This window comes from Choristoneura fumiferana, chromosome 17, assembly GCF_025370935.1.
Source record: "Choristoneura fumiferana chromosome 17, NRCan_CFum_1, whole genome shotgun sequence".
Classification (NCBI taxonomy): domain Eukaryota; kingdom Metazoa; phylum Arthropoda; class Insecta; order Lepidoptera; family Tortricidae; genus Choristoneura; species Choristoneura fumiferana.
The window spans coordinates 19,312,480-19,339,790 of record NC_133488.1 but is presented as its reverse complement, the minus strand read 5'-3'; the positions used below and the strand labels follow the sequence as shown (position 1 = coordinate 19,339,790).

The window sequence follows — 27,311 nt, the reverse complement described above, 5'->3', positions numbered from 1 at the left end:
GATGTCTTTGTGGCCTAGTGGTTTGACTATCGCCTCTCAAGCAGGGTCGTGGTTCAAGCCCCGGCTCGCACCACTGAGTTTTTCGAAATTCATGTGCAGAATTACATTTGAAATTTACCACGAGCTTTGCGGTGAAGTAAAACATCGTGAGGAAACCTGGACAAACCTGCGAAGCAATTCAATGGTGCGTGTGAAGTTCCCAATCTGCACTGGGCCCGCATGGGAACTACAGCCCAGCTCTCTTGTTCTGAGAAGAGCCTGTGCCCAGCAGTGGGACGTATATAGGCTGGGATGATGGATGATGATTCAAATTCAATATTTATACGCAATTTAAATCCATCCAAGTAATTATATTTTAACGGACAGAACCTACATTTTAAACCGATTGCCGAAACAAACAATTGTGGCGAGCATTGGGCATGCCCAACCTCCCTCTAAAATTAGTCTTAATGCTCCCATCCCCTCATTTCACAAATAAATTCAAATATGTTTTTTGTAGTCTAATGTTTTACCTTAATTTATACGTTAATATTAGCTTTCGCAAACACATAACTAGATGACAATACAGAAACTTACGTCTTTTCGAAGATTACGTTGTTATTTCCTTAGAAATTCCCGTCAAAATATTTACTTTTTCACGCACGAAACGGTCGACGGCATGTGACACTGACAACTAATCAAAATGGCAGATGACATTAGCCTGAGCGGTGTTGCCAGTTAATAAGCTAGCCTACCACAGTATACAAAATTAAGTAGCTTCCATACGCCACGATTTACAAGGTGGTGCCCGAACCTCCCGACTGCCCAATGCTCCCCTACCTCCCCTACCCGTAAATCGGTCAAGTGCGAGTCGGAGCATGAATTAGCTCATGAACAATCACGACTCATGCATGAACTTTTGAATTTGACTATTTCCCTTTTTCCGCGCATCAAGTCATTGGCCATACAAGCATCTCGATAGGTGGTGAAAGTGTGTCGTCACAAGTCTATTAGGGTTGTGGGCATGCCCATCGTGCCCACACCGGTGGATCCGCCCTAGACTTTGTATCTTGCCGTCCCGCTGGCTGACGCATATTATTTAGTGAGAGTGACAGTACCTACGTTATACGAACTTCGTTTTTCGAAATTCGTATATACCTACTTAGCTCCGGTAGGTAATGTAAAAATCTCGTATTTCAGATTATTTATTAACTCTTATGTCTTTTGGAACTGTAGACCTCGCGAAATGGCGTAGGTAAATATGTTTTTGCATTTTTCTCCTCCCAATGTGATGAACATCATTGTTTGTATCACGGGCCTTAAGGAGATTACAAACTCGAGTCATTAAAAGCTTCTAATAGACTCTCGTTAGTAATCCCTTTCTTACGCCCCTGTACTATATTTTCACGTTCAAGTTATCAACCCTCATGTCTCCGACATGTTGATTATTTTAACTAGGTAGAGTCGCGTCTTACAATTACTGTTTCAAATTACAACTCCCCTATTGTGCCATTCTTTAACGCGGAACGAAGTGAACAGAAAAGAGTAAAACAACGATCACCTACAAATCCGTTTCAAGCTTCTCTTCGCAGCTTTTCAATACTTTCTCAACTCGCTAACTACGCTCGTAACCTCACGTAGCTGTAGGTATCGACCAAACAGTTGACTTTATATTTCGCTCGTAACTTGAATCTTTGCGGCTCAAGTGTGGTCCCGGCAACTTCTGCGAAAATTGTGAAATTGTTGAGTGTCTACGAGGAGTCAGCCTCGTCTTAAAATGATTTCAATCTGAGGAATTGTTATGTAATGTTGAAGTTTGTGTTTCTGTGTGGACATTTAAATTGTTTACGTGATTTACTTAAGTGGTGCGCGTGTTGAAGACATCTCTGAGTAATTTATTCGAGTACATTTCTGTAAAATTTAGATATGTAATTCATATGTAACCATTTAAATTTTTTATCTATTCGTTTCTAATTTACTTTGTTATGTTAGCTTATAAAAATCTATATATTGTCGTAAGCTAGTATGTTGTACCTACAAGGTGTTAATTAAATAACTGAAAACTTCAGTCCCCCAACGGTCTTTATTATTTTAAATCAGTTTATTGCGTTTATTTTCAAATATGTTAATTATTTCAAAAAATATTCTTGTCTTTTACTAAGTCAGTAATTCTACTTGACTTCTAAATCTACACTCTTAACTTAAGTCACAACTTTGTATTGCACTTGTCGAAGTGTATTTAGAAGAAAACCAAACCGACATTAAAACATCAGCATTAAATTATCTAAATACCTAGAATGCTACCTTAGTGCCTTAAGTGGCACATGCTGCATTATTAACTTTTAGACTGGGCGCAATAAAAAAGATATTTAAAAATCAAAAACAAGGTATAATCGAATCGATTCTACTCTCGATTCTGAGCAAACTACTTCTGGTTTTCAGTTATTTAATTAACAGCTTGTACGAGTTTAGCATACAATGCGCCGGATGCACATTTGATCACGTCACACCTACATTCTGTGATGAAATGGGTTGAAATATAAAATAGAAACCATACAATAGTAGGCTCTTGATAACTAAAACCAATTACCGCTACCCCGTGACCACACGTGTAAAACAGCTATGTCTGCACGACACGTGCGTATTTACATTGCAAAACCCTAAAGCTTCTACATTTGTTTATTTTATTTATTTACTAATGTAATGATCATATTTTATCACTTATTTATTTACTAATGTAATGATTATATTTTATAACCAACCAAGGCACTAAGGCTACCAAGGTTACCAAGGCCTAGCTTGTTAACTCTATTGACTTATTTGGACGTATTTAGCTCTATCATCACTAGTTTAAAATAAACTACAATGTATATGTTCGAGACATTTCTCGCCTCAATCCCCTCGAACCGCTCAGACATGGGTGAACGAGCTGGAGATTCCCGACGTGACGCTTTCTCCGTACATTTTCGACCCTGAGCCGTCCATCAGCAGTTCGTCGCTGGTCACCGGCACGAGCACCGAGGAGTGTGAGTTCCGGAGTCTCAGCACGGACTCTAGTCTGCCACTGTCGAGGGCCATGACTGACTCTGAGATCGACTATGATCATTATAAACGGGTAAGCACGGGTATGTTCGGAGGAATCTAAATAAAAAGGCAATTGAGATACCTTTCGTATACAGTGTATTCTTAGTATTGTACACCAAGCGCCGGCTCTAGCCCTTGATTAAGGTAGAGCGAGATGTCTATACCGCATCCACGAATTTTAAAAGGCGCCATCATAATTTTATCTTGCACTGGAAACTGATGCCCTAGCCATCTGGCGTCTAGAGCGACCGCTCCTCTTGCTCCACCTCAGCAGGGCTACTACGAAATTCGAAAGTCGAAGTTATCGTGTCGTTCGGTCCCTCTGACACTTGAACTATTTAATACGAAAGCGAGGGGGACGATACGACACCTTTGAGTTTCGAGTTTCGTAGTAGCCCTGCAGGCCCGGCACTGGATACAATGATCACTTTTGGCAAATTTTCCTACCTTCATTATGCTTGGTAATTTTACGTTTTCAAAACCAGGAGAAAGGGAATCAAATTGCAGACTACACAATACTTTGGCATTTAATAGATTTTTTCCTTACCAGTACAAACGGATGAACTTGACAGATCCCTGGGATGCAATGAGGAACGCTATGGCCGCGTTCCCGCCGGAGCATCTTACATCGTTGAGCAGGTTAGTTTGGATCTACAACATGGTCCTTGCTAAGCAGTATTTCCCCAGAAGTAGCGACTCCTAACGCCATCTACTGAGCAAATATATAAAGTCCAACATCCTGCATCGCACCTGGTTATGCACTCAATTGTCTTAGTAGTCTTAAGCTCAGTTCAAAAAGTTTAGGACTAGCCAATGTTGGCAATTCCCCCATGATTTGTACTCAAATTTTCGTTACACCTTTACTTCTAGTGTGGAAGGTAAAATTAAACTAAGTAACAACCATTAACCCAAGAAAATCGTCATAAAGGTTCAGTAGTGATCCTTAATCGACGACCACGACTGCTCTGCCAAGAGTCTAGGTAGGTACAGTCGAGGAAACTGAATCAACTACTAGGGTGGAACTTGTTCGCAATAAATTTCACTGCGATTTCTTTGGAAAATGTAAGGGGTGTCAATATGACATCAGTAGCGCAATAAGGTTCCACCCTGGTACGCAATTCAGTTTCCTGGACTGTGCCTAATTAGAAGATATTATTCTGGTTTCTCAATACATTCCCTACAGTCTCCTGTCAGACTCTACCGACAGTCAGGATTTGCTGTACTCGCCGCTAGCCCGCGATGAAGAGCTGCTGCTGCGGCTGGAGCGGGGCTTCCAGGACTGCTGTGTCTTTGAGCTTGAAGACCCTGGACTGCTGGAGCTGGAAGAGGCGCTGCAAAGCTTGAACTTGGAGGTGCAAAGCTGTAGTCTCCATTAAGTTATAGCAGTTTAGACTACCTAGGTTTTGATTTGTTTTAGGAAGTTTAGGAAAGAAAATATCTCTCCGTTGACAACCCAGGACAGATTATCCTGGCGTAGACGCACAATATTAGAACCAAATCTTATGCGTCTCTTTATTCATATGAGTATTTTGTATTTATATCCTTAATGTTATTACTTTGGCTATTATTTTTGCTTTCAGAAACTGTATGCAGAAATGGACGCTACACCTTTGCAATACTAGTGAGAACTAAATTAAAAATACTTCCAAATATGGGTAATGGTAATTTGTAATTTGTGCAATAATTACCCGGTAAAAGAATAGTCCTGATGTAGAGTGGGTATGTTATGTAGCAACTCTATCGCTATATCTATTTTCATCAAATAGATCAACTGCTACATCGCGCTATCGACATAAAACAAACTTCCAGCTCTATTCTTTGGATTATCGGTGCCCAGGCATAATATCTGCCTGGTGAGAGGTTTTTTTTACAAGCTTTTATTTAGTTTCACCTGTCCCGTTGTCTGTCTCTCCTGTAATCAAATCTTGCAAGTTAAATTTGACCAACTTCCAGTAGTTGGATTGACTTGAAATTTGGTATACTTATGTAAAAATTGCGTGACAATACAATAATCTGGTAGTGACATCCTGCTAGTTCGGCTAGCATCGTCTCCGCAGGACGGAACTCTTCAACGGTTAATGGCATCGATTTGAAATTTGGTATGCAAATGTAGTTTGGGTGACAATCAAGTACAGCCAACAAAAAGTACAGTCAGCAAAAAAAAGGCTTGTAAGTATTAAATTTTTACCAAAACTTATTTTCACCCAAAATAACCTCGTGTTTGACCACAAGCACGCATAATCAGGCAAGCTAAAAATTAAGCGAATAAGAAAAGATATGGCCTAAGCTAGAGCACGCTTGCTTGGTTTGAAGACTGTCAGATTGTAGCGTTTATGGCCTTGGGAGGCATTTTGGGACTAGGCATTTAGTGGAAGATTTAGCAAATCAAAAACAATATCGTGTAAAATGTACTTTTAATGGGAATGATTTCCAACATCACAACAACTGTATTTTAATCTAGGTTATGTACTTAAAACTGTCATCACATTCCTGTAATAGCGTAATATTGTAAGAAAGGTATTGGCAAAATTGTATTGTATAACTCTTCATTGTACATAAAATACATGAATTTAACAGATTAGGTACCTACCTATCAAGATTATTAACAAAAATTATATACTCAGCGGCACAAAATTTGGCCCACTTTAGATACAAATATATATCTAATATCTATTTCTGCATACATTTGAAGTTCAGATTTTTTGCCGTTCAGTATATTAATCGGGGGAAAAAATGTAACAAGCAGAAGTACGTCTTTTTGGTTATACAGCCACAGTTAAACTGTACCAATACCTAACGAGCCTCGATTATCGAGGTATCTCTCTATAAAATAATTTACAAATGTTTAAAAGTGATCACCAAATGAAATTGGGCAACTTAGCCTCCACATGAATTACAATAAAAAATTACTCAACATTTAAAAATAAATAACCCCGTTGCTATATTAATCCCTCTTATGTGACCTCATAAGCAAAAAGCATTCATAACATAAACATACAAACAAGTCAGAAGTCACCGCTTTCACACACACTTTATACAATTAAATCACATTCAACAATTTCGCCAATCCTTTATAAATAATGTGTTAGGTGTAATTTAAACTTATTATAATATTGCACATTTGGAAATTATGGAATTCATAAATAAAAAACATACATCATATTTTGTGTACCTACACTTTCTGTTATATAAAAATCATTTTACAATAATATCATAGAAAACAACGCAGTGTGATTTAACTCCGATAAAAATATATGTATTTTGTTCGTTGGAACACTAGAATACTAGTAGTATGACGGAGGTTTTGTCCACTGATAGTAATTATTTTTAACATTGACAAACCAGAAACTAGATAATATAGTTCATTATTCCGTGGTGTAAGATCCGTATAGGACACCATCTCAGGTAACGGCATATCTTCACTACTGTGAAAAAATCTCGTAGGTATCTCAATCCAATACGTCAAAAAAGTTGACCATTGAAGTAATGTTCTAGATCACTCAGAAAAATGATCGAATTTAGTAAGAGCTTTTATAGAAGTAGTCTGTCTAAAATCTCCAATCGCATCTTCTAGACAATAAAGGATAGAATAACTAATAATAATAAAATAAGAAAAGAGATTTATATTAGAACGTTTAGAAATAAAACATCAATGAATTTTAAAGTCGCATAGTTAACTCATTGGCACACCTATTGTTACGTTTCAGCGAACAAAACCTCTCTATGCACGTGTAGTGATATTATTTCTAGCTACATAGTATCTATTGTAGACGGCAGAGAGGATAGGTCACAGAAAGCGTATTCTATTGTAAACGTTACAATGTCGGCACATACGCTCATTACTTATTAATTACGCTTATATTTAACAGCCGGGCGAGCATACAACGTTAATCGCATTAAGAACCATCCCTTTCGCACTAGTCTCATTCGAAAGAGATGAAAGTTCCACTTGCGGCAAGCCCAGTAGGTCGCCAAATCAGACGACGATCAATCAGAAGTGGGATCGCGATCATCCTAACCTAAAATCTTAAAACTACTTATTATACAAAAATATTGCCAATGTTCAATTTGGTAACGTTCATGACCAGGTTGTATAGTGAAAATCAACAACCGGCTTTTGGATTTCAGTAATCATAGTTCGCTGCCCTAATAATGGACGTGCTTACAGACAAAAAGGCGACCATAAGTTTAAAACGCGTATTACTTTAATATAAAGTAAATAATAATTAATCGTGTTTAAAGCGAATTCTAATATACTTAAAATAAGAAACAGAACGCAATACATTTTTTCCGCAAATACATTGACGAGCAAAAATTACGGTTCACTTTACATCAAAGTTTGTGTAAAGTTTTCATACTTACGTATGATTTGACATGAACAAATAGGCATCGTTATCATATCACTGGTTTCGTGGAAACCAACTTTTTTTATTTAATAATCCGAGTAGCGAGTGCATGCAGAACTTTACGGAAAACAACACTCGAATGCGGTTTAAAACCGTAACCAAAATCCCTAAATAAACACTTCCGTATGTCCAAATACTTGACTCGTAACAAATAGGCAGGATAACATGAATTTACTCCAATCCAAATATTTATTATTACTTCACTACGCATGCTTTTGGCAAACTAAAACATACTATTTTGAACATGAAACTACCGTGAGACTCACTCATTTTAAATGATAACATACATAACGAATAAGTCACGTCTGAAATCGAGTTTAGATCGACATTTTCGGGCTAATCCGTAACCCTTCTTCTGGGAGCAACGCGGGTAGTTGTGCGCCGGCATTAGTTTCGTCGGGTAGTCGCGCGACCAGGGCGGCGGCGCGCAGTGCGCGTGTTGCAGCAGCCGCCGAGTCGCGTTGCTCCCAGATGAAGGGTTACGGATTAGCCTGAAACATGTCGAGCTAAACTCGATTCCAGACGTGTTAACATTTAAAATAAAACAAACTATGTTATATAAAAATCACCAGTCCCTTATAAAAAAAATGAAATATCTGTATGAAAAAGTTTGTACAGTCAGCAGTAGAAGTGGATAAGCTGTTACGGTGCTCAAAATGATCTATTCACAAGTCTACTGCCAATGTAATAAGAGTGTGTAGATCACTATGTTTAGTTTAGTTTAGTTATACAGTCAATACATCATTAGATTATAATTTACATAAATGTCAGTTATACGAATTTGTATTAAAGTCGTCAAAGGTAATTTGAGCACCACAACTGATCTACGTCTGCTGCTGACAATTGTAAAGAAAACTAAACAATTAAAGCGAAACAATCAAAGAACTATTACATATACTGATAGCCACCAATTCCTTATTAATTAAACGGGAGAAAGATCGTGCTAAATAAACAATTGAAAACTTTAATCTTCGCTACTATCAAATGCCGGTTGTGCGGGTCATAGAATTAATACATACTCTAGAACATTACCCAAGACTTTCACTACAAAAATCGTACTGAAAGAAACTATTCCGATATCTTATCGATAAACCCAGTGCAAGAATCGTGCAAGTAGCATTACATTGCGGCTCTCATTAGACCACTTTATACTCATTTGCTTGTCGGCCTCACAATGTAATACAACTTGCACGAGATCTAAACTGTTGCTGGGCTTCATGCTTGTCTTCATTGACTTAGCTGTCGCGGAAGTCTTGGATAGCACTTAAATAACAATGCATGCACATTGTAGGCACAATGAGTGTTCCAAACCTTCTCTAGTTGAACACTTGAGGGTGCATGGCAAGTTTGTCGTGGTCAGCTCTAGATACAGTGAATGGCGATTCCGAGAACAAATACATAGGAATTGTTTGTCCAACGATACGACGGATCAATGGAACGGTTGACGTTCTGTACAATGTTTTATAGTTCACCACGACAATATTTTAATAATTTTTTGTCAGCAATCAATGCGTGAGGATCTCTATTTTTATTATAAAGAGCAATAAAAACGCATAGAATTACTTAGACTTCCTTCTATAGAATACGTTTTTTTTAAATGAATTTTAGTGCGCTTGTTCTTTGATGAACGAACGTAAGCAATCTTAAAAAAAAATGGGACAACTTGACACCAATTGACCTAGTCCCAAACTAAGCAAAGCTACTATGGATACTAAAAGGATATATAGAGGATATTAAAAGTCCAAGACCCGAGAACAAACATTCGTATTATCTGCCCTGGCCGGAAATCGAACCCGGGACCTCGAGCTTCGTAGTCAGGTCCTCTAACCACTTGGCCATCCGGTCGTCTAATAATAATCTTAATAATTTCATTCCGTGTTATAATAAAAACCAAGTGTTTATCATGTGATATTATTTTGAAAACTTACGTCACATGCAGCTTGACCATACACGAAAAAGAAAATGTATTTTCTAAAACGTATCAGGAACATCCCCAACTGTAAGTCTGTCTGTCGTCACACCCTCGCACCCCAGTCTTGACTCTCGCTCTCTACATCTATGCGCCTCTACTCTAGCGTTCAAACGGCTACTCTAGTACAACCCTTAAAGCTAGTCTAAGATTTACTTTAACCAATCTATTGGGAGCTTTGGCGTAGAACGCTTGTATCCTGTAGTTAAAAATAGATCATAAGATTTAGGCGCGGAGAGAACCAAATCTTTCACACTGGACTGACATAGTATAAAGTTTTTTTATAGGACCTTTTTCTGAGCGCGTAGTAAAAAAATCGATTCCTCTGCAATCGAAATTACTGAGTAATATCATGACACGTATACAGTATCTTTTACATTATAAATGGATATGCACTATCGCACTTAGATCTATCTAAAACTTTTCTGGATGAATTTTGTTCGCGACTATTAGTTAACAAGACCAAAACGGCCACCATCATGCACGACCACAAGTACTATAAAAATACGCGTAATTCTGAAGCAATTGTAGCATCTCTATATATCTACTAATATTATTATATCTTTCCAATTTGGTTTCATTTAATTTAAGAAAACGTATGGAAGTTGCACTACAAGTAAGGGAAGATCTACGAGCGTTCTACAGAGGTTATATTACGAAACTACAAAATTGCACTCATGTTGGTGGACTGTATTTTGTCTAAACAACAATGATTAACTTAGGGTGCCGTTAATGGGGATACCGTGTGTTTAATCGAAACGTTTACTTCTTAATTCAATAACGGCTCGCCCTAGGCAGCCATGCGAATGCAAGATCCACTGTAAACCCACCTTTATAAAATCCTTAAAGAAATGTAATGTCAAAACACGTTCTACGCAAAATGCGTCCGACATGTAGAAACTAAATTAAGAGGTAGTTGTCATGTTTGGTATGAAAATCAGTAAGGGGCTATGCACATGGCGTATTGTTGACGCAGACGACGCGTAGTGAACGCGCTAACGAGATTCAGTAATTTTAGTACTTGCTTTTTGCGCAAGCGTTCAAGAAAAGCGCGTGGTCAGAGACTAAAAAAATACGCCGTGTGCTTAGGCCCTAAAATAAAAGGACTTGAAACGTATTCAGAATATGGTGCCCATACACCTTAACCCTAAGTTCATACAAGATTTCATGCAAATGTGAAGACACGAGAGCAATTCCATAGTGCATTATTACAGTTACGTGCAAACAATACAACACCGAAGACGAAATAATTGACACGTTAGCACATACAGTTATGAGACGGACACAGTTTTTAACATATAAATATATCTAGTTACAATCTTCTGACGAATCAAGCACAACACAGCGTAGGAATATCAAGGTAAGTGCCATTAATTGGCATATCGATACATACCAAATAATACAAATATTGCGGTGCTATCGCCGCGATACCAAGAAATATGTTGTTCATACAGTTTTATGTGCGAAACACACAAAGATGACAATAAGATTACAATTTGTTATCTATATAGCGGTAGATGTCGTTGCAAAACCTAGGAAATAGAAAAGGAGGAAGCAAAATTGTGCGGTGCCATCTTATTTGATCAAACATTAAGAATTCTGCTCACACCGTTTGTATCGTAAAAATTAAGGAGCGTAGTTCTCATTGTTCATATAGCGATTAAATCGGTGTTTGTGTTTGAATGGGGCATATAAAATGTTTGTCTGACGATAAATGGAATACCTTTGATATTATGCTTCAGGATAATTGATCCTGGATAATAGGTTGGTGGCCAGGGCGGGCTACCCTTCTCGTAGGGGAAAATTTGCAGTCTTTTCAAGATTTACAGAGTTCCAGAGGCTACAATTTTCTAACGCTCTTCGAGAGAATAACTATTGCTCTCCCCACTTCTTTCTGTCAAACAGTAAAAAATAAGGGTAGAATAGAAAGAGATGGCGAAAACAAATTCACGCAGTTATTATTGTTTTCTAAATTGTGTAGAATTTGGCATTTTCACAACTTAGCAATAAAATTCCATTATGGCTTTTATTTTATCCATGCTGTAAGTATAAGTTACTACGCTTAACTACCGTTTTCAACTGCCAATCGAAAGCCTACCTTATAAAAGTGTGATGATAATTACAGTTTGTTTGCCGATTTGCATTTGACTTAATTCTATAATTTATTAATAAAAAAAACACGGGCCAACATTATTTTAGTATTCAATCAAGGTCATGATTCCACGTGGTTGAGTAAGTAGTTGTAAAATATTTCATATCCTTCTTTACAAAAGAGTTAAATATCTGCACATGAACAAAAAAAAAACACGTGACCGAAAAATATTTATAATAGTTTTGATATTTAATAAGGCTACGGCTCCACTGAGGCGGAGACGAGCGGAGCGGAGAGGAGACGTGTAGGGATCGACCAATCATATTACATCTCGTCTCATCTCGTCTCCGAGATGTGGATTTCAACTAATATGGTTTGTTGATTCTACACGTCTCCTCTCCGCTCCGCTCGTCTCCGCCTAAGGTAGGTACTATTTCATTTCACAATCACGCAAGCACAATAACACCATTACTATATGAACAGAGAACACGCACACTGCTTGAAAGTAGATTGAAAGGATCCAGTGATCACTTGATGTAGATTAGACAAGGTGAATACACAGAAAGGCAATGAGCGTCATTGGAAGATAATCTAGCCCGAGATAGATGGCGATTAAATTGTCTACATTTTCCGCCTTCCTGGCAAGAACAAACATCTCAAACATCGGTCAATTAAAACGCTTAGAAGGAACAACTCATGTTCCATCGTCTTGTTAGCTGTCCTTTTTAGTAGCACCGATGATTAAGCTATGTTCAGTCCGAGAAGTTTCTGGAGCTAGAAAGAATTGACAGATAGTACGGAAAGAAGGATCTTATTAAAAATATTCTGTTTTACATATATATTCGTTTCCTAAGGCTCCCGTGATATGCATGCACGCCGTATACAAAAATAAACAGCTCTACACTTCAACAACAATTATATCAATCTGTCGCTTACCACTAAGTGTCGAGAATCGAAGTATATTGATGACTGTCAGCTAATCTCAGCAGCAATTTTTCACAATACGGTATTTGACAACTTCGCAAAATATAGATATACTTACAGATAGTGTTTAGCGAAGAGAAAATTTAAATCAGTTGAAAATTGGATTTTTAGTGATTTTTTTAAAAATATATATACCTGTCTCTTTCTGAAACTCTTTTCTCTATGCAGCAAGTATGGCGGTACTGGCGTATGACGTCACATGCCAGTATGTCTTTCTCTTTCTAATCTTGAATTTCAAACCTTTATAACTTTGTTATTTGTAAAGGTAGCTTAAAAAATGTTTCTCTATTCGATAACAGGCATTGTGTAGTTTTAATTTATAAACCATATACAAAATAGTCAAATACCGTATCCAAAATAACAATTATCTTCTGAGAGGGATTTCTACTTCATTCTGCCTAACTTAGTTTCATAACAATATCATTTTAAAATCACATTTCACGTTATATTTGCTTCATTGCCTTCAAGTGTCACACGGTTCGGTTTAAACATTAACGGTTAACAATATTGTCGTATTATAGTGAGCTATATTTCTTCGGAAAACATCCAGTTTAAGCTACAATACAATCACTTAGTTAATGCATATAATACCTACTATAAAATCACAGTGCAGTGAATATCATCTACGCATAGATTCAAATATTATCTCACATACATGCTTCTTGTCTAAAAGCAGGACTTTCCTTCAGAATTATCAGGCATTATGAAAACACTTCAGAATCGTCAGAAAGAAGTGCGGCCACGCTAAGTTACTCAAAGTTAAATAAATATACGTACTAATAACCTAACATAACCAACAAAAAGTTGGAAAATCCGCGACTTTGTCACTTCAAAGTTCAAAATCTCAAACAGGCAGAACCGATTTTGATGAAACATGTCTAAGAACCATAGCTAGAAAAACTGATTTGAAATTTGAAAAAAAAAACGCGCGTTCAAATCGGTTAAGAGCTACGGTGCCACAGACAGACACACATAGCTTTCAAACTTATAACACCCCTTTTTTGCGTCTGGGGTTAAAAAAGAGGTTGTCCTAGACTATGTTTGTGAAGAATTTGTTAATCGTGCGCCCTCGGAAGCTATACACTTATCTGTGATAAAAACAATTCAATGTCGGGATATTGAAACTATATTCATACCACATTTCATCACGATTGGTTGAGTTCTTTAAGCGTGAAAGCAAACAAACACACAACTTACTTTCGCATTAACCAAGACTGTTAGGTATAACAGGGAACAGCCATTTTGGACGAGCATGTGACAATATTATCTCCTGCGGACACAAACTCAAGTCGACCCCATGTTTACTTATCGTTAGGCGAACTTGAGGTCAATGGCAAACCCATAAGCATCGACAAGAAAATATAAACAGGCTGGTATTCTTCAATAACATTTATAAATTAGCCGCAATTCTAGCTGGTGATATCTAGCAGTTTCCGACTGTAAGTTGTATGCGCTATATATTTTTATAATCATATCCTTAACCTTATAGCACGCAAATACAATACATTATTATTAAAAATAAATATATATACAATCACCGTAAAGCTATCCCATGGCTATAATAAATATAACAAGCCAACGATACACGGAATATGAAATCAACCAACTCAATCGATCACAGTACAAAATCACGTTCAAACGAAAATCTGCATCCAGTTTGCAGTTCCTAACTAAATTACTGAGATCTTTATATAAAAATATATCTAATATTGCAAAAAATACATAATTAAAGTTATAATACTTACATCTAACAATATATTAATCGAACAGTAAGCACTAAGATTCAAAATGGCCGTCAGGGTTGCCAGGAGAGAAATAAATAAAGCGTTCAGTCAGACTTTTGCCATAACTGTGTATAGTATATAGTTATCAAAAGTAAATGCAAGCGTTATATAAAACTGTGTCACAGTACAATACTACTAAATTATTCCTTTAGTGATGGCAACCTTAACATTGATTATAAAAATTAAACGCTTACAATACTAAAGCGATCTCTCTCAATGGTAGATTTATGCTAAAATTCTCCATAGTTATATTACCAACGAGTGCTATCTTAAGCAGTACCGGCAGGAGGCTCAAAGGGGAATAAGTTTCCCTTGCTGTAACAGTACAGGTGAGACACCATCTAAGCTACCATGTGTCTTTGCTTTAACTTTAATCACAGAGAGCATAGATTATTTTCAATTAGTAAGTCCGACAAAGCGTTTGCCCAGCGTTCTCCTATGAAAATGTCTTAACTTAGATGATTTCCACATCCAAAAAGGCCTTTATAAGCACTGAAATGGTAATATAACAGGAAACTATCTAAATTTACAAAATGTCAGCGAGCATAGCGACAGTTCCAACCTAGGGGTATCCCACCGCCCCGATTCCACTTAACATTAACACTTGATATGTCCAGCGTACCCTTGAGCCGATCTTACCTTATCGTTGATTCGATGTAAACTGTAGGCGACCAAATTTTAGGCTGTTAAAACACCCTGATCATCACGAGGTCAAAATCACCAATCACACACATCATCGACATCAAATTTCCAAAACATTTACAAACCAAGATGGACGCCGGGTTCGATGATGAATTTACATTAAATTTAGTGCTTTTTATCATTAATAAGTCTTTCACACATTCATTGACCGATACACAAGCTATTGACGTTGTAAAGCCAGACTCAATCGCGTAATCTAAACGGTTGGTCATAAATGACTGTAAGTGAAGTAACTCGTTCAGTAGCCACCTGTTTGTCAGATAGGACCATTTTTGACATAATGTGACATAATAGATAAGCTAAAACCAGATATAATTAGCAATAAAAAAGCGCTTGCTTTAGCTTGGCTACTATACCACTACACGAATGATGAACAGGTACCCAGTCTCGTTCCACGACATCAATACGCGTGCCAATCGCGAACATTCGAGACGGTCTATCATGACAAGTGTCCGGAATCGGAGCGATAGAATATCCTAAGGTTAAGTATAGACGAGAATCAGACCTTTCGCGGCTTCCCTGGGCCCGGACACTCCGTCGACTTGATGATGGAGCCGGCATGCTCCCGGGGCGCGGGCTCGGTCTCCATGAACCCAGGGTTCAGGATAATGTTAGGCACTAGCTCCATCACGTCTTGATCGTCGCTGTACTCTGTCGCAGGCAAGTTAGGTCAGCGATACGTACCGTCACCGTGTGTTTATGTGTTTTGTTAGTGTGCCCCGCAGTCCAAGCGTGCGTTCCAAGCGAGTGCGATAGAGGGAAAGAAGAAAAAAAAATGAATGAATAAAAATTACTCAATACAACATTATGTTTTTATGTAAAATATGCAAGAAGAGCATGCGAAAAGGTATAGTTTAAGACTCGCTCCGCGAAGGACTAGGCTGTATCGAGTCCGGAGCTATTTTCTATTGGCTAAAGAGCAAAATCTAAGAGCTCTTTGGTTGTCGCTCGCAGGCTTTCAGCATTTTACTGGATGAATTTCACGCTCGGTTTGTTCAATGAAATTCATCACTATATTTTCAAAACGCTATAGTAATTGCAACGTTGCGCTACGCCAAGCTAATATTTTTGGAGTCAACAGAAGAAATTTCAAAAACAAGCATAATTGTAAGCTATTACTTGACAAATTCGTTTTTTAAAAGATTTACTAAACGCTCTGGCAACACTAGAAAACTATTTAAAATTAGCACTCCCTCTTTTCCACCACCATTAAATTTAAGTATTAATTTATTTGACTAGTTTCATTATTCCGTTCCGTCCATGTTATCCTATCTATTTATTTTTTAAATTTAGGATAAAAATGGTGCTTAAATTTTAAGAATACAAATGTGACATCATGCATCATTCTTAAGATAAATTTAGCATCTATAAAATACGTATTTAATTAATTCCTTGGTAAGAAATTTCAAATTCCATACAGATTAAATATTACAGATTCCTTATAGTGGTCCAGCGATACTAGAAGTGGTCCTAAAGTCATAAGAATAGATATTGCACGATTATATAGGTTATATACGTTACATAGAAGTAGCCTTTGAGTTCAATAACTTTGGAAAGCATTTAATTTATTATATTTTTTGTTTCCTTGTGGACTTTTTTTATACCACTAATATTAGGGCGATGGTGATTTAATAAATATAATCTATACCTAGTGCAAATCGAATTGTAAATATTACTTTGTCTTATAATATATTTTATAAATAATACCAAAGCGAATATTATGGCAAGAATAACTTGTATACTATTAGGCGCAAGTCTATATTGTTCACTACCTAATGTCTTTATCTTATTTGGTGAAACTGAAGTCTTAGTTATTTATACGTTAATTCAAACAATCAGTAATATGAAATACTTAATAAGACTAATTTATTATGTTTGATTGATGTGTGATAGCTACTAAGACAAGTTAGTGTCTAATGCTTTTCCAAGCTTTTTTATTTTAATTGGCTCATAGGAAAATTGTACTGCGAAGGCTTGTAGTTAACTGTTCTATCCGTTAATTGACGTCCAGTAGTAATTGGTCCGTAAGCTAAGATTATTCTAGAAGGCGAGAAGATGTATTATATTTAATATATATCTATTACAAAATGTTCAATGTAAATAGGACTCTATAGTAAAAAGCATAAAGTTGTACCTATCCGATGTTTTTAAACGTTTTGCCCCCTTCAATAAAGGTACTTTATTATGCTGATTGTACAGTACTTAATCAAAAAAAGTGTGCTCTATGAACTTGTGTTATTGCGTTTCGTCCCTAGGAAAAGTCATAGGAATGTATTTATAATATAACAAGATGAGATATATTAAAATTGTTGGTACTAATTTTAGTTCTATAACCTATTAAAAAGCTTATAAATACAGCTGGTAACATCATTCGAGAGTTTGGAAAAATTGCTTTTTGGTATCAGTTATAATTAATTTAAATATCAACGCGTAGCACCAATCCCGTAGCGTAGTTCGAATAAAGCTATAATATTTTTAATTTTAAATTGTTTCATATAAACTCTAATAATAAGGTATAATTTACTAAAAACTTTTAATACGGAAGAAAAAACGCTTACAGCTAATTCTTGGCACTAATTCTTTCCTCTGATAAGGAATATAACTATTTTATTATTCGATTAAAATCTAAGTATTTTTTTTTAAGTTTTAGTTTTGAGTTATAATAAATCTGCTGATAACTATTAATAGGAAGCAGTGAGAGAATAAATAACTTTTTAAATATTGAATATAAAGATCTATTTTGAATAAACTACCATCGTTATGATTTGAGCTTTTGTGCTACCATAAGTTACATTTTTTTAAAGATACGAGGAGAGATTTTTTGCGAAAGGTGGTATTCGATAGTTCCTCCTCGGATCTTTGTCAATTTCACTGCGCTAGCTAGTACAGTTGCCTCAACCCTAAGACAAGAAATGTTAATAAGGCTTTGGTCTGCTACTTTATGCCATACGCGACGTCGTCGGCGGTCAATACGCCTACCTATCAAAAGTCTTTTTCTTTATTAAATATCGCTATTTTATCTATGGTGATACAACTTGACGCTGCAATGGTTCGAAATAACTAAAGACGCGACGCAGAGTTTGAATGCCGCGTACGACGTCAAGACGCCAATGTAGACGTGTGAAAGAGAACACAACAGTACATCCCTACGGAAAGCATTGTAACGCAGCGTACGTGACGCTGTAAGCGGACGCTGGCGTTTATAGGAGACCATAGCCTGCGTACTTACTCTTTTCTTCCTAGGAGTACAAAAGCTTTGTAGTTTTTATATGATCTATCGTCCTGTAAACGTGTCAAGTAATAGAAACTCACACTTAATTGGTCAGTCCCAAAGATCCTAAAAGGACTAAATTATCTCTTTGCTAGAAATACTTTCGGCTAATTGTAATTTTATGATTACGTATCGCGCGTGGCAAGCCAGCTTACCAAGCCTACTATATTAAGAGTCCTAATGCTTTTACTAACAATCTCTGCCATTATAACCTGTATTTTCCTGTTATACGATATAATTACAATTAAAAATTAAAATTATGCTTTCTAAAAGCATAACTGGTGTTTTGATTAGGATCATTATTTTTATACAAGCCTTCGATTATTATGCTTAAGCCCTGAACTAAATACGACCTAATCAAGTTCAAACGAATGCTCACAGAATGCGTTCAAAGTCTGCTTTCGTAAACGCAGCATTTCTGCGTCAAAGCCGTTGAAGGTTGTATGAACGTTATATCTTTCTTTCTTATACATTGAATATAGAAATTGAAAAAAATCACGACGCAAATATACGAGAGGAACATGCCGTCTTTTGCAGTGACTAATCATGGGAATGTCGTTGCAAAAATTCGCCATGCGTCAGTGGCGTCAGATACGCTGCAATAGTGACGCCGCAACAGAGCGAAAGACCAATTTAGTATTTAAATGTATGGAACGCTCACAAAACTAATTATAAGGGGGATAGAAATTTGACTTTGATTTCCAGACCACTTTGATAGAACCTTACCAAATAATGTATTTTTTCTATATAAATACTTGTTTGATTACGTAAAATGTCACAATGACAAGGTTCTGTGATAGTCTTGGAATTCAATTTGTTGACTGTACACATTTCCCCAGTTGCTCAAAAATGGATACTTCAAAAAGGCGACATTTCATTGGCGAGCATCGTAACTTAGCGAAATCTATGAAAACACAACTCGTGTGAGCAATAGTAAGTATATGGGCCAAAGTGGCGGTATCTGTTATAAAGGATAGTACCTACCTTTATATTAACCCCGCAATGTAATAATTTTACTAGCACAATAACGATAACCATTCCTATTCCCCTTACTAGTTCTGTGACGCGTTGCCAGCTCAGCGACACTGACGCCGCGTCAGCGCCGCCTCGCTCCGAAATATAGCAAGTTAGTTTAGCATCCCGCCGCCGCCGCCCCTATGTAAAGAGGAAGTAGAGCCGGCGCAGCGGCGCTGGCTAGGCGCGGGTCTCACCGTCGCGGCGCCACTCTCGGCAGAGCACGGCGCACGTGCCGGCCGCGAGCACTGTCAGCGTGCCCATCACGACGCACACCGCCGCGAGCCACGTGCGCGTGTCGAAGCCCTCCGTGCCCGTGAAGAAGTGCTTGTACAGCTCTGTGGAGAGAGAGACTCATTTTAGTCCCTCCGTACTGTCAACAGTTTATACATTTATTTATTTATTTATCATTAAAAAGTTACAGCATTACAGTTAGAAAACTAATGCACTGTAAAATTAAAAAACATACAAAAAAAAACTAATTAGGGATTTTTGAACGTCCAATTCGCCGCTACCCTAAAACGACGGAACACCACACCCTCCGGCCAGAAGTCGGGGCGCAGGAACATCTGCTGGTGCTTGGCAGGCACTTGGAGGCTAAATGAGCTGAAGGATGATGGACAGCTCTAGCCGGGCTCCCTGTAGCCGGGCCTTTCCTGCCTCGCGGACGTGCTCGAACACCTTCTCCGGCGTCGTCTTCACATGGGTGCATCGGGTCGATTGCGGCGTGAGCAGCGCTAGTTTGCCCCGCAGCGCAGCTCGCCGCCACCCAACACACCAGGGTAGTGCCTACTTAACGCACGAAAATCAGTAGGTACAGTCAAGCTCAAAAAGCTCAGGGACCATCCATAAATTACGTTATATGGTATGTGATTACGTACAATAACAAAAACCAATAATATTGTATTGTTACAACGACTTGTGTTTTTCGGTAATGAGATAAGTTCAGTTCAATGAGGGTTTCTGGACAGGTGAAATACCGCTAGATGGCGTTAATATCGAGAGGTCCGTTTAACATTATTTATTTATTTATTTATTTATTTATTTCATAACATTTACACGGCATTACAGATATACATCCAATTCACCGTAAAACTAAAAAAAATAAAAAATAAAAAAAACTAACAAATTAAATTTAGCATTTAACTACAAAATATGATATAATATTTAATATTATATTTATTTAATATACATAAATATAAATATATATATTTATATATATAAATATATATATATATATATATATATATATATATATATATATATATATATATATATTTATATTTATATTTATGTATGTACCATCAGCCAAATAAGTGGTCTATCAATTTTTAAACAAGTTCCTATCAAATGAATATGTCGCTAAAGTCAAACTTTCAATTTGACAGACACGTCTATTGACATTATTGTTTTGTGACATGCAAACGATTATCAACTTTAGGGTGGTAGACCACATATTTGGCTGATGGTACGTATGTATACTCTTTATTGCACATAAAAATAAAAATACAAATACACAGAGAGGAGAACAAAGGCGAGCTTATCCATAAAAAGGGATCTCTTCCAGCTAACCTAGTTAAGAGAAGACAAATTGTTATATAGAGGATAAGAAGACAGTGAAAATTACGTGCGGTAATGAGAAAAAACAGAAATACTCAAAAGAGAGAAAATAAATACAAAATTATTTACATTAAATCCAACATAAAACGAAAAGAACATATTACAGAGGTACATTTACATAAGCGATGATTTACAGTCCCGTCTCAGTTGTGTAGCCATAATTCCTTTAACCTCTCCTTGAACGAGGCCACAGACGGAGATTCCCTTAGACATTACTGTCTTGCTTTTGATTGGCTCATTTAGTTATTTAACTAAGACTATAAATTGTCTGGAAGAGGAGACTAGAAAATTGTATTTATGCATCCAAGTTGAGAAAATTCGATAAGTATCCCAATGCAGAATGTGGCAGTACCTCTATTTGATGACTAGGTGGAGCTAGAGTCACTAGAATGGTGTTAGTGACTGACCTGCCTCCTGGTCGGTGAACAGCGTGGTAGCCAACACCTCGACGGGCGGGCCGGCGCCCAGCGCGTTGTTGGCCCACACGCGGAACCAGTACGACGCGTTCGTGTCCAAGTGGTACACGTCGATCTGACGCTGGAATGGTTCCAAAATGTCGCGTTAGTTCCCACGGAGTAAGAGGGGGATGATGCATGAGTCGGTTAACCTGAGGTTCATCTCTCATTCTATACCATGTGACAGAAACAACTGGTGAAAACGATTGTGATTCCAAGTGTGTTAGACATTAAAGCCTTTTCTAGTGTACACGGGCGTCACGGCTTCCCTCTGCCAGTGCATCCTTAATTGGAGGAGAGTATAGTTTGGGCTAATGCACCTGAGTGGACGTGGCTGCTGGGTGTTACCCTGGGGTAACGATGGTTAACTAATTTATTCATAAATAACCTAGCCGTTTAATGAGGGCTATCGTTTTTTGTCTCACTAGATGGCGCACTGTTGCGTGAAGTTTTTAAGTATGGCTTTCAAAGTCTGTTATTACGGGCGTGAAAACAAAGTTTAGATTAAAATCATATTTAATACACCATAAAACCGTACCATAAAAATATCGAGCATGCCACAGTGTTGCATAGTCCCCGTTTTGTTCGGAAACAAGGGAGGACAAAGGTTTCCGAAAGACAAAACTGTCTCAAAACACAGACATTCATTGCCCCGGAACGCATATTTGACATAATTAATTTCAGATATTGCAAAATATTCACAAAATTATTCTAATTATAAATAAACCCGCGTAGCTCACCCAAAAACTATGAGATTTGACATTTCGGAGACCTCACGCTACACTAGCGCCTCTAGTGGCGAATTCATTCGCGATAGCCCTCATTCAGTCAGTATGAGTTTAAAATAGCCCCTAGCGGGAAAGTTTTGGTATAGTTGACATATTGGTATACAATAATCTGGTAGTGAACTAAATGGTAACTCTCCCCTAGTTTATTAGCCTGAGTTTGTTTCAATTAACCCTTTAAAATATCGTGACGTTATTCATCTCAACGAAATACATATTATGTGTAGACAACAAACAAGTGAGATCAAGCATGCGCCCCAGATAATATGTGCACACAGCAATTGCACAATATTCGAAGCGGTATCTATGAGCCGCATTGATCTAAGCGACATGTGCAAGTGTGGCACACAAAAGTAATTGTAGATACTGATCCAATTTGAATTGACCTTCAATTGCGTCGCGCAAGTAATTTCTATTACCGACGTTTTATCGCAGAACAGCATTCGTTATTAAAAAAAAAAAAGATTAAATACGTATCAAAATTTATTTTCGTATTTACGAAATATATACATCTACTTACAAAATGTATTACCTATTCATAAAGCTTACATGTTTTCCCAGTGAAATCACTGTGATAATTAGGTATACGGACGAAAATAAGACACCACGGACAGGCCGGAACTACACGGACCGCTTTTTCACATTTTGACTACGGAATCTTGAAAGGAGAGCTTTTCTACTGCTCATCGAGTTCGGGCTGATGGGGCGCCAAGGGCTCCAGGCTGAAATCAACGGGCTCCGCGTAGAACGTTACTATCACCAAGCTAGTTCTACTCGTACTGCTCAACGAGTTAGGGCTGATGTAGTTGTCTGATAGGGCGCCAGCGCCAGGGCTCCAGGATGCTGTCGATGAGCTCAGTGGAGCGTTACTGCGCCGTAAAATCGATGGGGTGCCACTGTCTCTAACACTGAGCTAATTCTACCACTCACCGAGTTAGGGCTGATGTGGTTGGGGCTGATGGGGCGCCAGGGCTCCAGGCTGCCATTGACTGGCGCGGCGGAGCGGTACTGCGCCGTGAAGTCGATGATGGGGTGCCCGCCGTCGCCGGCCACGCTCCACAGTATCAGCGCCAGGATCGTGGACGCGTGCACTGACACGTTAACTAGAGGAGGCGGCTCCGCTGGAGATAGAGATGAGTTGATTTTAAGTACAGATTGGTTTTTCCTCCGAAGTACTTTTGGACATTATCCATAAATTACTTCCTAATTTAGTATGAGAACAGGACAACAATGCGCTGAGTTATAAGCAACAACATTATGCGTACGACGTTCTGTTATGATCTAACTAATGAGTCAACCTGAACGTAAGAAGTATTATGCGTAGAAAAATATTAACGTATCGGTCGGATCAAATGATACAAAGATATTGGTGGTTGTCTAAAGAATATGAAAGAAACGAATTGAGAACATCCTCCTTTTCGGGAGGGTTGAGTAGCCTTCCGGTGTGAACAATAGGCTCTCGAGAAAAGTGTACTGGGCTTGAATAAACCTACACATGTTTTGTATAATATAAACATATGTTTTGTGGGCAATTATGAGGAATAAAGACAAATATAAAATAATTTATTCATCAGCACACAGCTATTTCGACAGTGTAAATAGACTTGCCGTAGAATACAACACAACAACTAAATTATCTTATAAAAATAAAAGTTGCTATCTGTTCGTCACAACAGCTGTAGTCATGCACGTTGATAGTTGATGGCATAAATAGTCATAATAACATAGTAGGTACTATGCTAATCGGCGTAGTTGAAAGTCATCATCCCCATACATACATACATACAACTTTGTTGTAACCATATAATCGTAATAAAATAAACGTCTCGCGGAAAACTGTTAATTTTCCTCAATAATAACCTTTATATTTATGGGAAAATCTAGGAGTTGTGTGTGGAATTTAAAATGTTATGGGGTCTACGCCTGAGGATTTGCAAACACGTAAATAAAATCATCGGGACTTAATCATAATTCACGTTAGCAACGGGACCGCTAATAGGAATTAGCCTTATAGAGCGAAGCAAATAAGCTTCGAAAACAAATAATGGATATCGAAAATACAAACTGTGACATGGATGCACAGAAAAACCAGAAAAAGAGACCAGCACTGGGAATCGAGCCCAGGTCCTCAGCAATCCGTGCTGCGTGCTATAACCCCTACACCACTGCTGGACAGGAATCTATATAGACACGAATTTTTCCTATGCATACATATCTCAGGTTTCTTATTTCAGAAATCAGAAATCAGAAATCAGAATCGTTTATTTGCTAGAATACAGTATAAATGGTGTTACAGTCTTCTTGTCCATTGTATCCAACCTGCATGCAGGCGTGCAAATTATTAACACATTAAATTTACAATTATAATAATTATCATTAAAATATATTATTCTTTTATACTGGTCTAATGTCCACTAATAGTCGTTCACAAATTAAGTCAAATAAAATTACCTAAAATAAACATCACCCGTTATCTGCCAAATATTCTTTTACACTGTAAAAACATTTATGTTGTAGCCAATCGATTAATTACTATTACTAATTTCTACTATGCTACTTAAGCAGCAGCACTAGCGACATCTATGTTTCGTCGATAGACGTGGTTTTTCTATGCATCCATGTCTCAGTTTGTATTTTCCATATGGTTTCACGGGATACCCGTAAAAGTAACAAATTTGGAGTTGAAATAAAAAATACAAAAAGACTCCAAAAAACCAATCATAATAAATGGATAGTACGAGCGAGCTACCAGTCGTTCAAACAGCAGGTACGAACGACAACTTGGCAAATATGTACTCAGCGAATGAAATTTTATTGATTATAGAGCCACGCTCTGTGCCGATACGTTACCTATAATGCTGTCAAGTATCAACCCGTAACGCTGTAATCACTATTGTAATACATAACTACATAGCTTAACGCTATTATATTATGTTTTACATACCAAAAGGCCTACTAAGGGCAGTTTGAAAACAACCTACATGTTTACGTCACAATTTTGCCACAGCCAAAATTTTAAAACTACATACAGTGGCAATAAATACCATACCATCGCATGTAGGTAAATAAATTGTGTTAACACTGCGTGCCTTTTCGCGATATTTCACACATATAAAATTGCTTTGTAGATCTGCAATATATATATTTTTTTTTTATTCGACTGGATGGCAAACGAGCAAGTGGGTCTCCTGATGGTAAGAGATCACCACCATATGTATCCCGCGATCTTCTTTATTCGCGGCTAGGCACGACTAGGGCCGCAAATAGCGTTTACTTTGTGTATTGCGCGGAGGAGACGCTCGCCGCATAAATAAATAAAAATAAAATAAAAATTGTTTATTAAAGGTAACCTTATTACCATTCAATGAATATCCAGCGGCCCCACACTAGGCAATGCCTGTCACGTGGCGGCCTGATTCGGTTTTAAAATAAATTAACAATAGGAAAAATTACTTAGTATTAGCCGATTACATAAAGTGAAATATAAGGCTTTTAAATATATATATAAGAACTTAGCTATCAGTTTAATGAAGAAGAGATAAAGCAAAAATGCATGTATTGTGTGTGTGTATATGAGTGTGTGTGTATGGGTGGGTGTGTGTGTGTGTGTGTGCGCATGGTGGTTAAGTACCTGGCAGCTCATACGATGAACAGAGAAAAATCTTTCCCAATGCATTACTTCGCAAATAAACTTCGAACAACTGAGGGATGCTATCCCGAGTAAGCAACTGAACTGTGCATGAGAGTTGGTAAGCCATCACGATTTTATCTCGGTGGTAAGGTTTTAATCAATTAGTTAGGTTAATCATCAGCATATCAACCAGAAGTCTATTGTTAAACAAACGCCTCCCCCTTAGAAACGCCACAAAGAACGACGATGGGCCACGTGCAGCAGTTGCCCGAAACTCTCGCGATGTCAGTCCATGAGTCCACCTATTGGGAGGTCGTCAACGCCTCGCCTTCCAGTTCGTGGTTACCAATCAATCATTTCGTCGACTCTATAATTTAGGACCAATCAATTCGTACCGTGCACATTGCGCCGCTATAATCCTTAATTAAAACCAACACAACCAACCTATAAGGTTACCTATGTCATTTCATTAAGGTTATTTTCATAAAGGGCATGTTCTCACGTAAGTGACGGTTCGTGAACGCTATGGGGTGCTTCCCGCAATTTAAACACGTTGAGGTCGGAAGGAACACTTTGGTGGGATTTGAGCGTAAGAGCTGCGGCTTGAGGGTGTAATATGTGATTAGATTACATTGCCGTTGCTAATGTTATTGAATTAATCAATAATCAAGTGAATCGGTGCTTTCGTGACTTAAGTAACTTTAACTTTGTGTTAGCTGCAGCCCCACTAGCCGCCCCCAACAAGCTGTTACTTGTTGTCTTTGACACAGTAGAAATAAAAGAACAAGTTTGGAGGGCGGACAGGACCATTCCGTACTAGTTTTTTACGTACTTGAGGCTTTCATCATTAGCTTACAGTCCACATTTTAAAGCAATTAACTGTTAACAACTAAGACGTATGTATGCACATGTTAAACGACTTAGTCGGGCGTTGGTGAAATAGATTAGAAACCCTTAGAGCTGCCTCTTGCCCCGTTTAATGGCATTTAGGTCAGCCGTAATGCGCTCAAGTAATCTACGAGATTAAATTGAAGACGGTAAGGCTGTTTTACGGCTACGGGACACTTTATAAATTACTGTCGGTTAATCGCAGTACTCATAATTTTCATCATTATAAAAGTTAAATTAAAACCGATTTAAGATGTAATTATTCAAAACTAGCTGGATATGACCAAGTTTTTTTTACAGAAAACATCGCGTCCTTTAACAATGAAAATTGTTACGACACTTATCGTGAGAATGTTCGACAGTAGGTCGGGTCAGGAATCAAATGGTTCGATTGTACATCGTAATTATTTTTAACCCCCGACGCAAAAAGAGGGGTGTTATACCGGGCTTGTGCCGAATTTTGCCAAATAAATTTATTCTTTCTTTCTTTTCTTTCTTATAAGATTGACTGCTATGTGTGCCTGTGTGTCTATCTGTGGCACCGTAGCTCTTAAACGGGTGAAACGATTTGAATGCGTTTTTTTATTTGAAAGCAGGTTTTCTAGCGATGGTTCTTAGACATGTTTTATTAAAATCGGTTCCGAACC

At 37.7% G+C, this 27,311-nt stretch overlaps 1 protein-coding gene and 1 pseudogene across 1 annotated transcript in view; one reads left to right on the top strand and one right to left on the bottom strand.

The window, feature by feature from the left end:
* The first annotated feature begins 1,677 nt into the window (after window positions 1-1,677).
* On the top strand, window positions 1,678-5,055 carry LOC141437315 (uncharacterized; annotated as a pseudogene).
* A 405-nt stretch (window positions 5,056-5,460) lies between these two features.
* The window catches only part of LOC141436786 (protein turtle homolog A), a 62,473-nt gene continuing 40,622 nt past the window's right edge, over window positions 5,461-27,311 (bottom strand). The window contains exons 4-7 of the mRNA XM_074099836.1: window positions 23,076-23,266; window positions 21,313-21,442; window positions 19,483-19,623; window positions 5,461-15,651 (exon numbers count right to left, since the gene is read on the bottom strand). Coding sequence (XP_073955937.1) covers window positions 15,500-15,651; window positions 19,483-19,623; window positions 21,313-21,442; window positions 23,076-23,266 — 614 coding nt within the window. The 3' untranslated portion in view covers window positions 5,461-15,499. The remainder of the gene's footprint in view (window positions 15,652-19,482; window positions 19,624-21,312; window positions 21,443-23,075; window positions 23,267-27,311) is intronic.